At 37.3% G+C, this 13754-nt stretch overlaps 1 protein-coding gene across 2 annotated transcripts; it reads left to right on the top strand.

The window, feature by feature from the left end:
• The first annotated feature begins 618 nt into the window (after positions 1-618).
• dpep2 (dipeptidase 2) lies at positions 619-13665 on the top strand. Of its 2 annotated transcripts, XM_059350233.1 has the most exons (12): positions 679-696; positions 1343-1377; positions 1895-2055; positions 2171-2297; positions 2460-2589; positions 3135-3285; positions 4881-4950; positions 8203-8379; positions 10824-10908; positions 10997-11072; positions 11458-11593; positions 12027-13665. In XM_059350233.1, the coding sequence occupies exons 3-12, from the start codon at positions 1898-1900 to the stop codon at positions 12231-12233; spliced, it is 1317 nt and encodes a 438-aa protein (XP_059206216.1). In that variant the 5' UTR covers positions 679-696; positions 1343-1377; positions 1895-1897; the 3' UTR covers positions 12234-13665. The 2 variants fall into 2 exon arrangements, with proteins under 2 accessions (XP_059206224.1, XP_059206216.1); XM_059350241.1 differs by lacking the exon at positions 1343-1377 and having other exon boundaries at positions 619-696.
• The last annotated feature ends 89 nt before the right edge of the window (positions 13666-13754 follow it).

Below are 13754 nucleotides of genomic sequence, written 5' to 3' on the forward strand. Positions count from 1 at the left end.
TTGGCAAACATTTTATTAACACTAACCCAATTTTTTAATTACTTTCATTTTACCCAAACCCTCTTGAATAGGGATGTTACAAAACAACAACATCAAATTTGTAAACCTAAAACAAACAAGGCCGGTGGCTGGAAAGGACAAACATTAGCAGCTAGCTTATATGTACCTGCAAAATTCAACGTTTTGTTTTTATCAGGTTTATTTATTTATATCAATCTTTCAATGTAACTTATTAATATGCATATTTGTGGATTTGTAAGCATTTTACGTGTGACTTCCAAGGCCAAACTTCCATTAGTTGTCACTTCCGCCTGGCATGTTTTTTCAGTTTAAAGCAGGGGTCTCAAATTCAAATTACCTGGGGCCGCTGGAGGCAGTATCAAAATGACAAAAAAAAGACACAAAATTTAAAAAAAAAAGACAGAAAATGACAGAAAAAAAACTAAATTACTTAAAAAAGACACAAAATGACACAAAAAATACAGAAAATGACCAAAAAAGACAAAAAAATCACTAAAAAAATACACAAAATGACCAAAAATACACAAAATTACTAAAAAAGAAACAAAATTATTTTTTAAAATACACAAAATTACCAACGGTAGCAGTTGCCTTTCTTTTCGTTAACGTCGCCATAGAAACAAGTGAAACAAATCTCCAGCTTGCGCGATAAAGGGACCTTCCACACATAAAACGGTAAAGTGCCATTCATATAAAACTCACATTAAACTTTCATATCAAGGTGAGGGCCACAAAATATCGCCACGAGGGTCGCAATTGGCCTCGAGTTTGAGACCCATGGTTTAAAGTGTTGTTATGAGATCAGGTACTCGAATTTACGCATCAGTGCAAAATGTAAAACCGCTAATTGCATGTGAGGAAAGCAGCTGTCTCCAAGCTATGAGCCTGATGGTAGCAATTACTTTTATTTGGCCAGCAGGTGGCCAAGATAAAGTCCGCAGCTTTCTACGGTGCGTTCAAAGTTCCTCGTATATTGGAAGTCTTAAATTCTTGACACTGAGAAAGCGACGTAGTTAACGAAGTAACGTTAACAAGATTAAATACAAGTGCGCATGCTTGGAATGAAACTTGTCAAAATGTTGTCATTTTGTCACTTGTGCAATTTGTTTCTGATCGGTAAACACCGTCAGTTACACTCACTGATACGCTAACAAATGTGTGCTGAGGCTTTGAAAGTTGGCTAAACATGTCAGAACTCTTTTTCCCGCTAGAACTTGAATGCAGCACAGCACAGCTGACATTTTTGTATAGGTTTGTTCTACATTTTACTGGGACGCAGAGCTAGAAAGTTCGTAACGCTTGTGTGTATCTGTTCAACAAGGTGGTCAACAAGTTGCCTTTTTAACGACCTGGCAGGTAAGCCTGTTCTAGTTTAAACTGCATTGTTTCAGCTTTGATATATGCTTTATTGAATAAGAGGATACATCATTGTTTCACTGTAGATACTTTTATAAATTAGCTATAACATGAGCAGGCACATCAAAATCATTTCACCAGTTTGTTTATATCTGGACTTACTGTTACACTATCCAATCATACCATGCGGAATTTGAATCTCTTTAGTTATAATGTAAGGTATTTTAAGCAGGACTATAGGTATGCATGAGATATAAAGCATGAGGTTTATAATGCTATCATGTTTTATTTTCAGCTTTCACTGTGATATTTCTATAACATTTCTGTTATAGGCCTTAGAGGGACTTATCTGTGCAGTGAAATAATTAATTAATAACTAATAATTAATTGTATGTCTCTCTCTCTCTCTCTCTCTCTCTCTCTCTCTTTCTCTCTCTGCTCCGTGTGTGTGTGTGTGTGTGGCTGGCTCTTTTGTTAACAGATAGCTGTAATGAACTGATGTGTTTTCTCTCTTCAGAATATGCCTTCCAGGAAAACTGTAACAAGAGCTTCAAGCAGTTTCTGGATGAAGTCTCTGAGGCATCTTCTGGTTCTCTCCTCTCTGTGGTGTTTGATATCCGGATACTCTGACAAAGATAGAGCGCACGACTTGATGTCCAGATATCCTCTTATTGATGGGTAAAAGATGTTTCTTGTCTCTTACACACAGCAGAATGAATTGTGGCATCAAAATTAAAATGCCTTTTCATGCTTTCCTTTTCCCTTACACCTGTTCTCCCTCTTCGTCTGTCAGCCATAATGACCTAGCTCTCAAGCTGAGGATACTTCACAGCAATAGACTGAGCCAAATTGACCTTCATAATGTCAGCAAAATATCCACTGACATCAACCGTCTCCAAGCAGGCCATGTGCAGGCACAGGTATTGCAAGTTACTTATCTGCTCTGATGTATGGATTACTTCAGAGATAGTCTTATAATAATAACATCATCTACAGAGCGCATGTTGAAGAAAGATCAAACCAAGATTGAATGTCAGCTCACTAACTTGTCTCATTCTCTTGTGTCCCTGTCCCTTTGTCAGATGTTTGCAGTCTATGTGCTGTGTGGGGCCCAGGAGAAGGATGCTGTAAGGCTTACACTGGAACAAATAGATGTGATCAGACGCATGTGCACTGAGTACCAGGACTTCGAGCTGGTCACATCTGCCCATGGTATAGTGTGCCTCTTTATGTTTTTGCAGGGAATTGCCTTTATGGAGATGAAAGAGGGATTGATTATAGTGAGTTATCTACAATCTACAATATTTAAATCATTGGATTATTATTCATTTTTAGTGAATGTATAAAAATACATCCATAATTATGTGATTACATCCTTACATGTGTCTTATTTTCAGTCCATTTTTGGTAAAAGGGCCATGAAAGTTAGAATGATCTGTGTGTCACAAGTCCATGTGACAAAGGTAATGCAGTCTCTATAAACAGACTTCTGCTTTTGAATGCATAATCTGTAAACAACAGGACATGATTATGGTTTCGGAAACTTCTTGCAAATTGATAATCAAAGTGTAAACAATGGCTGGCAAATGTAACAGGAACCCCAGAGATATTGGCCGGTGATCCCCAGAGGATAAATCATTGTCGGTACTGATAGCCAATGGGTTCCAAGATTGAATGGAATCTTACACACTTGCTAACAAGAAATCATAACGCAAAAAACAACTGTCATAAATGTTTGTCATTGTGTGTCATTGCAGAGCTGAAGAATTCTGCGCTGAAGCATAAGATTGCTTGTCTAATAAGTGTTGAGGGGGGCCACTCTATTGATAGCAGCCTGCCAGCCCTGCGCATGTATTACCAGCTTGGGGTCCGCTCCATGGCCCTCACACATACCTGCAATACTCCCTGGTAATAAAAAAAATGATTCTGAATGCATTACTTTACTTAGAATGTTTCATATGATTTATAAAGTGCAGAATGGCAATGATGGCCAAAGGACCCAACAGAGTTTCACTACTGGGGATCCAGCAAAAACAAGAGCTCTAGATCTGATACAAATAACTTTCTATAAAGCTACTAGAGCTTTATTACTTTACATAATACCATTTTTTTTGGTAATGATTATTGCCGGGCATTGTTCACTGGCTCAGACCTGAACTTGAAGCCTGCAATGAGCTTGTATTGCTACATTTTAGATTAAGGGTTTATATACATAGCTGACTGAATGGAGGGTGGAAGTTGTTTATGCATTTTACTGCATTTTACTTAATAACTTTACATTGCATGTAGCATTGTGTGCCCCAGGCAGTTGCCCTAAATGGAGCTGTATTTGTATTTGTATATATTTTGTATTTTAGTGAAATATATACACTCAGCGGTCATTTTATTAGCTAGTTTTCTGCTGTTGTAGCCCATCTGCTTCAAGGAAGGACATGTTTTGCATTCAGAGATGGTCTTATGCATACCTTGGTTGTAAGAAGTGGTTATTTGAGTTACTGTTGCCTTTCTGTCATCTCCAACCAGTCTGACAATTCTCCTCTGACCTCTGGCATCAACAAGGCCTTTTGGCCCAGAGAACTGCTGCTCACTGGATATTTTCTCTTACTCAAGACCATTCTACCTTTCTGACCTAGTGATGTTCGAGGGCTAGGAAAACTGGTTCCAGAGCGGCATCAATTCTTTGCTCGTCTCGAACCACGACTCACTTACGTCAGGGTCTGGGGGTTGGATTATTGTGACCATCAAGACTAACTAAAACGTGTGTCATTAATTTTATTTGATTCGTTTAACTGCAATGGTCGATACCAGGTAGTCTATGCTAGACAGCTAGACAGTAGCAGACTACTGTTTACAACAAAGCTTACAATAAAGACTTACATTAACTTCTTACGTTAGATAAGAACGTATTCGCTGTCCATAGCAATCAAGACGAGCAGCACAAATGTGCTGTACATATCGTGTTTGGATGCCAATGTATGCTTTCAAAGCCAGGAGCAACGTTTGTCAAGGGACGATGTATTCTGCCATTGTTAAGCTGAAATGTATACAGACGTATACAGTGAGGTAATGATGTGCCTGTCAAGCCTGTGGAAAAGCAAACATGTTCTGAGATGGTTCGCAAGTTGAACCAACTGTGAACAAGCACCAACCCAGTAGTATAACTAGGTTTAGTCGCAAAGGGGTATCTCTGTAAAAATGTGAAAATCCCAGTAGATCAGCAGTTTTTGAAATACTCAGACCAGTCCGTCTGAGACCAACAACCATGCCACGTTCAGAGTCACTCAAATCACCTTTTACCCCATTCTGATGGTCACTTTGAACTTCAGCAGTTCGTCTTCACCATGTCTACATGCCTTAATGCACTCAGTTGCTGCCATGTAATTGGCTGATTTGATATTAGCGAATTACAAGCAGTTGGCCACTTCTGGCCGATCACGCGCCAGAAGTGGCCAGTGAGCGTATAGTCATGATTTGTGGTTCTGACAATATTCTTTTTGATGCAGGGCTGAATCATCATCAAAACTTTATAATGTTTATCAAAGACAGAACAACAGCCTGACAGACTTTGGGAAGGTAAGCTTAGAATGGTTTCCCTTATCACATTCAACAAAGTTGAATTTTTTTGAAAAGGTATAATGACATTTCCAGATGATGAATGATTGTTCACACTTTCTTTCAGACTACTGATTAGTGTTTTGTTTTTTACAAGTCAGTAATTTGAGTTGTAGAATAGAATAGAATCATCTGCATATTATATATTGGCCAACAAACACGAGAAAACCACATTTTTCTAAAGTATTTTTTTTTTTTTTAAGTTTTTTGGTTATTGTAGTGAAAATAGTGCTTTAACAAATATGAAACTCTAGATGCAGACGATATGTTAGTTATTTTTAACCCTGACTAGCAATCCCTACTGGGAGGGAGACATGAGCGGTGCATATATGTTCTGTTTTGCTCAGACAGCTGTTTAAATCACACAAATATTCTGCTGTATGTGTGATTTGAGCTTATTTACCACATGTTAATTGATCAGTCAAGGCTCCAGGTCTGTCTGTGAGCTTCACTCTAAAGTTGTCTGTCAGCAGGAGCTTAGTGGACAGCGGCTGGCTGCCTTAAGCAGGCTGACTGACAGCAGAAATGTACTGAAATTAATAATTGACTTAATAGTTTTCATGTCGGCCACATGAGAATAAATCAATGATGTATATATTGATTGATTTCATTTCTCTGCCCACTGTTGCGAGCGCGGGTAATCTGGGTGTAGTGTAACGGGAACACAGGCAGAGTGGCAGTGCTGATCAATGAACATAGATATGGTTAATACGTTCAAAATATGAAGAAAAAAAAACACGTAACCCTAAAAAATGTCTAACAAAACGTTTCTCAGCTGTTTTTTGTATTATTAGATGTCCTTAATAACATACTAAAAACTTACCAAAGTCTGACCAGAGAAACACCTAGAAAGGTGTTATTTTCAAGATGGCGTCCAAGATGGGCAGGTAGCCAACACTAGGCAAAGCGATATGAGAAAGGAGAAATATGCAATTACTAAATACTAATTGTACTTTTTTCCCCCGCATAAATATGCTTGTAACCAATTGCTTTAATATATATTTTTGCTTGTCATCAATTATCTATCAATATGCTAATTAGAAAATTCCATGACTAAAACAGGTATCAGGCACCAGCTTTTCTGGTCTAGGAGGAATACAAATAGTCAGGCAGCTTGGGACCAGATTTGAGAAGAATGGGGACACGCAGGACAAAAGCACCACATTTTTTCCACATAGGTTTCAATTTTTGATGGGAGCCACTTCATCAAGATTACGGATCAGAGATGGCAGCCATATAAAGTCTATGAGAACCAATATATGTTCCAAGCCACTTAGATGGTCCATCTTGGTGTCAAAATACACATTTTCTGGGTCAAGGAATTCATTAAAGCTATTGAGAATATCACTAGATTATTATTTGATCAAATAGATTTGTTCATTTTGGCCATTTATTTGGTCGGACATATATTTATATAGGTCATATACAGTGCATGCATTCTGAAAAATGAATAACATGCATACATTTTATTGAACTTTATTAGCTTCACTTGTAGTATTTGTTACATTTACAACAAAGATCTTTGCAATTCCAGTGTGCCTTCTTGCATGAGCACCTTGCACCACAGCCACTTGCACCTTTAAAACCACACTTGACCAGTTCACTGCAGGCTATTGAAGCTATTGTTAGAATGCTTTACACAGGAAGCGAGACCTGGCTGTCTTCATGGTGTTGTTGTATACTCCTGAGTACACCTCAGCATTCTGCAGTATGGGAAGAAGTCAGCATGGGTGGTTTGGAATTCCTACCCTGAGGTCACCCAGGCCTTAAATTTTCGTGGTAGCTAATCCCCACACTCTCTTATTCCACTTCTACACAATCATCCTTTATGAAAGTTGTTCTGCCAGAAGAACAAAACAATGGAAGAGATTCCACCAACTCAGGATTCCCTGCTGCAGCACTTGAACTGAGTTGCCCAGCAGTCTGGGATTTTGGCAACATCTGAACTGGCCTAGCAGCCGACACCCAGTCCAGAAGGAAGGGGATGGACATCGGATGAAGACAGCCAGGTCTGCCTTCCTATGTGAAGCATTCTACCAATCACTTCAATAGCCTGCAGTGAACTGGTCAAGTGTGGTTGTAAAAGTGCAAGTGGCTGTGGTGCAAGGTGCTCATGCAGGAAGGCACACTGGAATTGCAGAGATTTTAGTAGTTGTCAATGTAATAAATAATAAAAGTGAAGCTAATAAAAAAGTGAAGTGAATAAGGTTCAATATGTATGCATGTTATTCATTTTTCAGAATGCATGCACTGTGTCCAAACACTTAGGAACTGAGTTGTAAATTACGTAAATACATGGCCAAAATGAACATGTTCAAATAATAATCTAGTGATATTCTCAATAGCTTGAATGGATTCCTTGACTCAGAAAATGTGTATTTTGACACCAAGATGGACCATCTAAGTGGCTTGGAACATATATTGGTTCTCATAGATTTTATATGGCTACCATCTCTGATCTACAATCTTGATAAAGTGGCTCCCATCAAAATTTTAAACTTATGGTGATGGAGAGCCTCTGGAAAAAAATTGGTGCTTGTGTCCGTTATGTCCCCTTTATTTAACTAAGCCACCTGACTAAAAAGATTAATGGTCAGGTGGCTGCCATTTTGAAAATGGGGCATTTCTTGGAGTTAAAAATTGGTAAACTTTTAGTACGTTTCTATATACATCTGATAGTACTATAAACCACTGAGAAACCTTATGTTAGATTTGTTTTAGGGTTAAACCATATTTGCACCTGTCAAATATACAGTGGGATATTTGTGTGATTTAAATGAAAAAAAAATGCTTCACTAAACGTGACAAAAATAGAAATTAAGCTTACAAAATAGCAGGGGTTCTCTGTCAGACTTCTAAAAATGTGTCCAGTGGGGATTGAACTTGGGACGCTCCAGTCCTGGATTGTGCCAAAGAAAGTGGACCCCGTTATTAAAGTTGATTAATGCTCTGAATACTAAATGCTCTCTTGAAGAAATTTTGAGAGGCAAAATTGGACTTTCAAGTCTTTCTTACATTTGTTTATTACAACACTGCTGTTGTACAACATAAAGAACTCATCATGAATCACATTTTTATCATGTTTTATCGATTCAGTTGGCCCTCTCCAGAGCGGCATGTCGGGCTTCCTCAATTGCTGTTTGCATAAGTGTGTTTATGTGTTGGTTAAAGTGACTTCCTTCCTTCCCATGATACTGTGAATGTGTTTTCGAGGCCGTGGTGGAGGAGATGAACCGACTGGGGATGATAGTGGACCTCTCCCACACTTCTTGGGACACAGCCTTGGCCACCATAAAGCATTCCAAGGCTCCGGTTATTTTTAGCCATTCGTCTTCCTTCTCCATCTGTAACCATAATCGCAACGTACCCGACTGGCTGCTGCAAGATCTGGTGAGAAAACAATTCATTGACTGATTGCTTGCTTGCTTAGTTGCTTGATTAAATCTTATCAATCAAGTCACTGATTAATTTATTGTAATTATGATTTTTATTTATACCTCTGACATACAATTTGTTTTCATTATTAGCTTTCTGTGTATCAACAGTATCAAAACATTCTGATCAAAATATATCCATTATTAATTAATCCATTTCAGCCCACTTACAGTCAGTATGATTGATTCTATTTTTGCAGGATCAAATTTGAGGATCTCATTGTTGACTTTGTTGTTTCATATCCTCCGATGTTTCCGTGTCTATATTTGCTTTGCAACAGTCTATATTTGCTTTGCAACAGTTTCCTCTCTCGTATCGAAATACCCTTTACAAACATGAAATGGCAGATAAGGACACACTGAGTTAAAGTAAAATAACTTTGACTAACATGAAAACATTTTTGGCTGGAATAGATTGACTGAAATCATCACTATAATGTGATGAGTAGAAACAGGTTTACTAGGGGAGACCAGGGGGAATTATAACACACTAAATTCCTCCAATCATAAACAAGATATCATGATAACACTTAAGCCTACATTTTGTATTGACAAAAATGAAATTTAAGTTTTTTTAGTTGTTGTAAAACTAGACTAAAACTATGAAGTTAAAGAATGGCTAAAATGTGACTAAAACAAATAAGACAAAATCAAATTATACTAAATCTAATTCGACCAAAATGAACACTGCTTTGGGTCTCATGTCATACATTTTGTTTCTGATTTTGCAAGATTGGACCCAAGGACAGGCATTAAAGGCATATTATGCAGGAATTGTCCCTTACTGTTTGAAAGCACAACATTTCATCTCAGCACTTGTGAAAGCAAACTGCAGATTCAATAAGCTGCAATGAGCTTTGTGCGCTTAACATTTTACGTCAATATATTTGCATTATATCAGCATCGTGTCAACCAGGCCTGGAATTTTTCGTAATTTTAGGGGCAAGGCCACTTGGCCTTTTGTGTTGTCAATTTTTTGAGGGCACAAAGGCCAAAAGCCAGAGCACCAAGGCCATAAAATAAAACAATGATTTTTAGGGCTGACTCAGCCCCCGCAGCCGACGGATCTGCAGCCGTTACACAATCAGTGGAATTTAGGGCTAAGATCTCAAACACAGCAAAATGAAAGAAAAAAAAAAGAAAACACAGGCAGAGAGCGGGATCTCTGCAGACACCGCCACCCACTTATAGTGGGTCATAAGTGATGATATATTTTCATTTTGTGTGAGTTATCCATCCATCCATTTATTTATTTTTTTAGGAAAATCCTACATATTATACCTTTAAGAATAACTATGTTGAAATAGATGATTTTCTCACTGATAGTCTTGTGTGCTTTTAGACAACTTTAAATTGAGGCTCAGGTAAAAACTTCTTGTAGTTGCTGTCATATCTACAGTAGATCAGCAGCACTTTGTATACTTGAGACCTGAGACTGACTTGGCAGCCAGTTGACTGTGTGGTGCAGAATATCCAAACTAAAGCAATGATTTATAGTCTGAAAAAACATACCAACAAGAAGAACCCAATAATGATTAGAGTTTCTCCTCCAGCAAAATGTGAGCAGTTAGAATAACTGAATAAAGAAACTGTTTTATCTTGGTTGCTAGAAGGTTGATTATCCGAGAATCAAACCTGAATGTACTGTTAGTATGAATGTCATTTTGACACTCTGTACATGTCTTCTCTCCTTTTGTCTGAATTTCTCTTTCAGCTGCCAGTAGTCCATGTCCTAATTCAGTTTCAGTTGTTAGTACCAACTTAACGCTTACTTCTTCATTCCTCACACTTGAGTTTAGAACAAGTGTTTATAAAGGCTGTCCCTTGTTTATAGTAGAATACCAATCTCCGTCATCACCCGCACTTTTTCTCATTTACTCAACATTATGAGAAATATATTCTCATCTCAAGTTACATTAATTCAACCAATTTCTCTGTGATTCTACCGAACCAAACTGCCAGGAATATTTGATAAAAAAATGATTGCATGATCTCAGGTCATGTCATGCAATGGAAACAGTTCAATGTTCTTCACGTTGTCAATGTTCATTTCAGTATAAAATTAGAAACATCGTTTTGGGCATGAGTGAGTAAAATTGTAACAGCATTCTGGCTCAAATATATATGCATAACAACACATTTTTTGCATGTGTTTGTGTGTGGGTGTGTTGTAGAACCTGCTGGTTTGCTGAAGAATAGGGTTTCAGGGTGTTTCAGATTAGGCAGGCATAAACCTGCATAAACCACGACGGTACATTAATGTTTTTACTGAACTTGTACATGTAAATGAGACAGACGTAAATTCTGCATGTGTCTGGAAAATGTATTTCACACAGCTTGTTTAAGTTAATTCTTCTTATTCAGTAGACTTGGTTGTGAAACTTGTGTGTTGTGTTTCAGAAAAAGAAACGGGGGCTGATCATGGTGAATCTCCACAGCAATTTCATATCCTGCAGGACTGAAGCAAACATCTCTCATGTGGCTGGTGAGGCTTTTTATTTCATAATGAAATAAATCTGAAGTTTGTATTTTTCATGTCACAGTTGATTTATTATTCCGCCTGTTTTTTCCAGACCATTTTGATCACATTAAGAAGGTGATTGGAGCTGAGTCAATAGGAATTGGAGGGGACTTTGAAGGTGCTGTGAGGTAAGAAATATCCACTTGCAAACATAACGTAGTAAACAATAAATGTACATATCTTCTGTGAGTTTGATGAATGGAGATCTTTAGAGACAACACATACAAAACAAAATCAAACAAAGCTCATGCCACAAAGGGAATACACTTGTCTTTGGAACTCTCCAGATCAATTTAGTGCTTTTGTTAGCCTGTCATGATATCAGCAAGTTGACTGCCTCAGTTGTCAACAAGCTGAAAAATGAAGAAAGAAAAAAAAAAGAAAAAATCTATGACTTTATACTTCTTCTTATTATTACTTTTTCATGACACTCATTCTGACACCAAAACTGTCAGAATGAGTGTTTGTTTGTTTTAAATTAAAACTTGAATTTACATTGTTTTCCATTATTAGCTTCCCTCAGGGGTTAGAGGATGTATCAAAGTATCCCGCCCTAATCCAGGAACTGTTGCAGAGGAAATGGACTGAGAATGAGTTGGCTGATGTCCTCCGAAGGAACTTCCTGCGAGTGTTCGAGGAGGTGGAAAGGGTGAGCTACAAGATTAATATATTGTATGTCAAAGCCTTCTCTGATAAATGAAGGGGAGGTACTGGAGGAAATTGAAAGGGCACATTTATACTCCATGCCTTGGCCAGGAGGGATTTTACTATAATGACGGATAAAGGCCATATGTCCTTTTAGAAAATGACCTCAGGAGATAATATTTGACTCTGTAAATTGTATCCTTTTTCAGATAATGTTCTATCCTGACCCAAATAGACACTAACTACCTTATTTCATGATAAAGTATTCAAATGTGTGGCCATTTTGTAACTCTTGTGAGCAAAATCACATTTTCCTCAGCAATTGTGTTTAAGTTAAGTGCACATATATGATGAATTAAGAAGTCCACAGCACAGGTGAGTTCAAAAGTTGAAACATTTGATCGCCTCTCTCTCATATCTCACTGTATTTCCCCCAGGTCCGAGATCAGTTGAGTATGAAGCGGCCCAGCGAAGCCCAGATCTCTCTGGAGGAGGTGAAGAACCCCTGCAGGCTGGTCCTCAGACCACCTGACCTGAGATCGCCCAGTAACCAGAGTCCCTTCTCCAGAGCCCAACAAGGACCAAAAGGTCTGCTAATGTTGCCCATAGTTGTGTTGCTTTCTAGCCTACTTATGACTGAATGAATATTCAGAAACTCAGTTCAGCTACAGTGCACATCTATTATATGAATAAGAAGACTTGTATGGGATTGCTGTACACATTTGTGGGTCATCCCAGCATCCCAAAGGTGACTAAAGATAAATGGAGGATCATTTTCTCACAACCAAAACAAAAAAAAAGCATTCAGTGTGTTGCCCCATTAGGGAGGTCATTTGAATGCCAATCTCAGGATATACAATATACTACATGGTTGCCCATAAAGTTGGAATAATTTTGTTTTCAGACACAATCCTAAGTTAAATGTTGTTTCATTTTAATTGAGATATGTTTTGAATATAATGATTAATACAATTTTAAGAAGATATACACTTTATCTGTCAATAATAAATCACATTGTCACAATTATTTTATGGAAAGAGGTAAAAACTATTTCATTCCAACTTTATGAGCAGTCATGTATATATATGTATATGTATATTAAATATATACATATATAAACTAAGTGTACAGAATTTCAGTCCTTTAAAGGCACTTTACCATTCACTTTGGATTTTTTTTATTACATTTTTAATGTGATGTACCTGCTTGCATCATCTCTATGAAATGTGTGACATGAAGGAGAATAACACAATTTGAAATTGCTGACCAGTGAGCAGGATGTGAGGTCACTAGTTTAAGGATAGCTAGAGGGAAACACTTCAGTTGTGGTGTACAATGTTGCATTATCATCATATTAATATCACATTGACTTAACATTGCTATAGTAATACTTTAAGGTAAGTCATGAGGTGCTTAAAAAAATAGAACGGGAGCAGTTTATAAACAGTTGTCCTTTTTATTTGATTTTGCAGCATAATAAAAAGATATTATTATAGGCCTACAAAATATTGTGTGTATTTTAGTGTGAGCTATTCTGCCCTTTGGCCAAACAGAAAACTGTTGCACATAGAAATAACAGAAATTGAATCTTTAACTTACAACAGCAATTACTCAAAGCAACAGTGTGAAAATTTCCCTTGTTAACATTCAGATTCATGTATCGCCAACAAAGTTGGTAGGAATTTTCTTTGGTGAGCTTGTTTTGATGTTTTATTAACTTCTACCATGTGCATGATTATAAAAAACACTAATGTAATAGCCTCATAATTCTGCAAAAATTAATTCTTACAGCTTAAATAAAATACTGCTGATATAAAATTTCCGTTTAAAGAATGTATTGTGCCAAAAATTTGGATTGCTGGCAAGTGACAGTGGTTTAAGTGACATAATCCACTATTTTTTTTATTAAGAAATATTTTTTTTCTTTAAGTGAAGGGAGGACTAGGAACATTCTTAACATCGAGTGATTCGTTTTTTAACAAATGCACAGCTTGTCATGGTTCATCCCTTACATATAAAACACTCTTGGCTTGTACAGTTTGTTTGTTCTACATTATAATAAACAGTTGTTCTCTACTCTGTATGCTTGTCTGAAATACTGATGAGCTTCTTAAAAAAAGGAGCTAAAAACACACAAAACAGTGTCTGAATGACTGGTGTAGCTG

Source organism: Centropristis striata, chromosome 2, assembly GCF_030273125.1.
Source record: "Centropristis striata isolate RG_2023a ecotype Rhode Island chromosome 2, C.striata_1.0, whole genome shotgun sequence".
NCBI lineage: Eukaryota > Metazoa > Chordata > Actinopteri > Perciformes > Serranidae > Centropristis > Centropristis striata.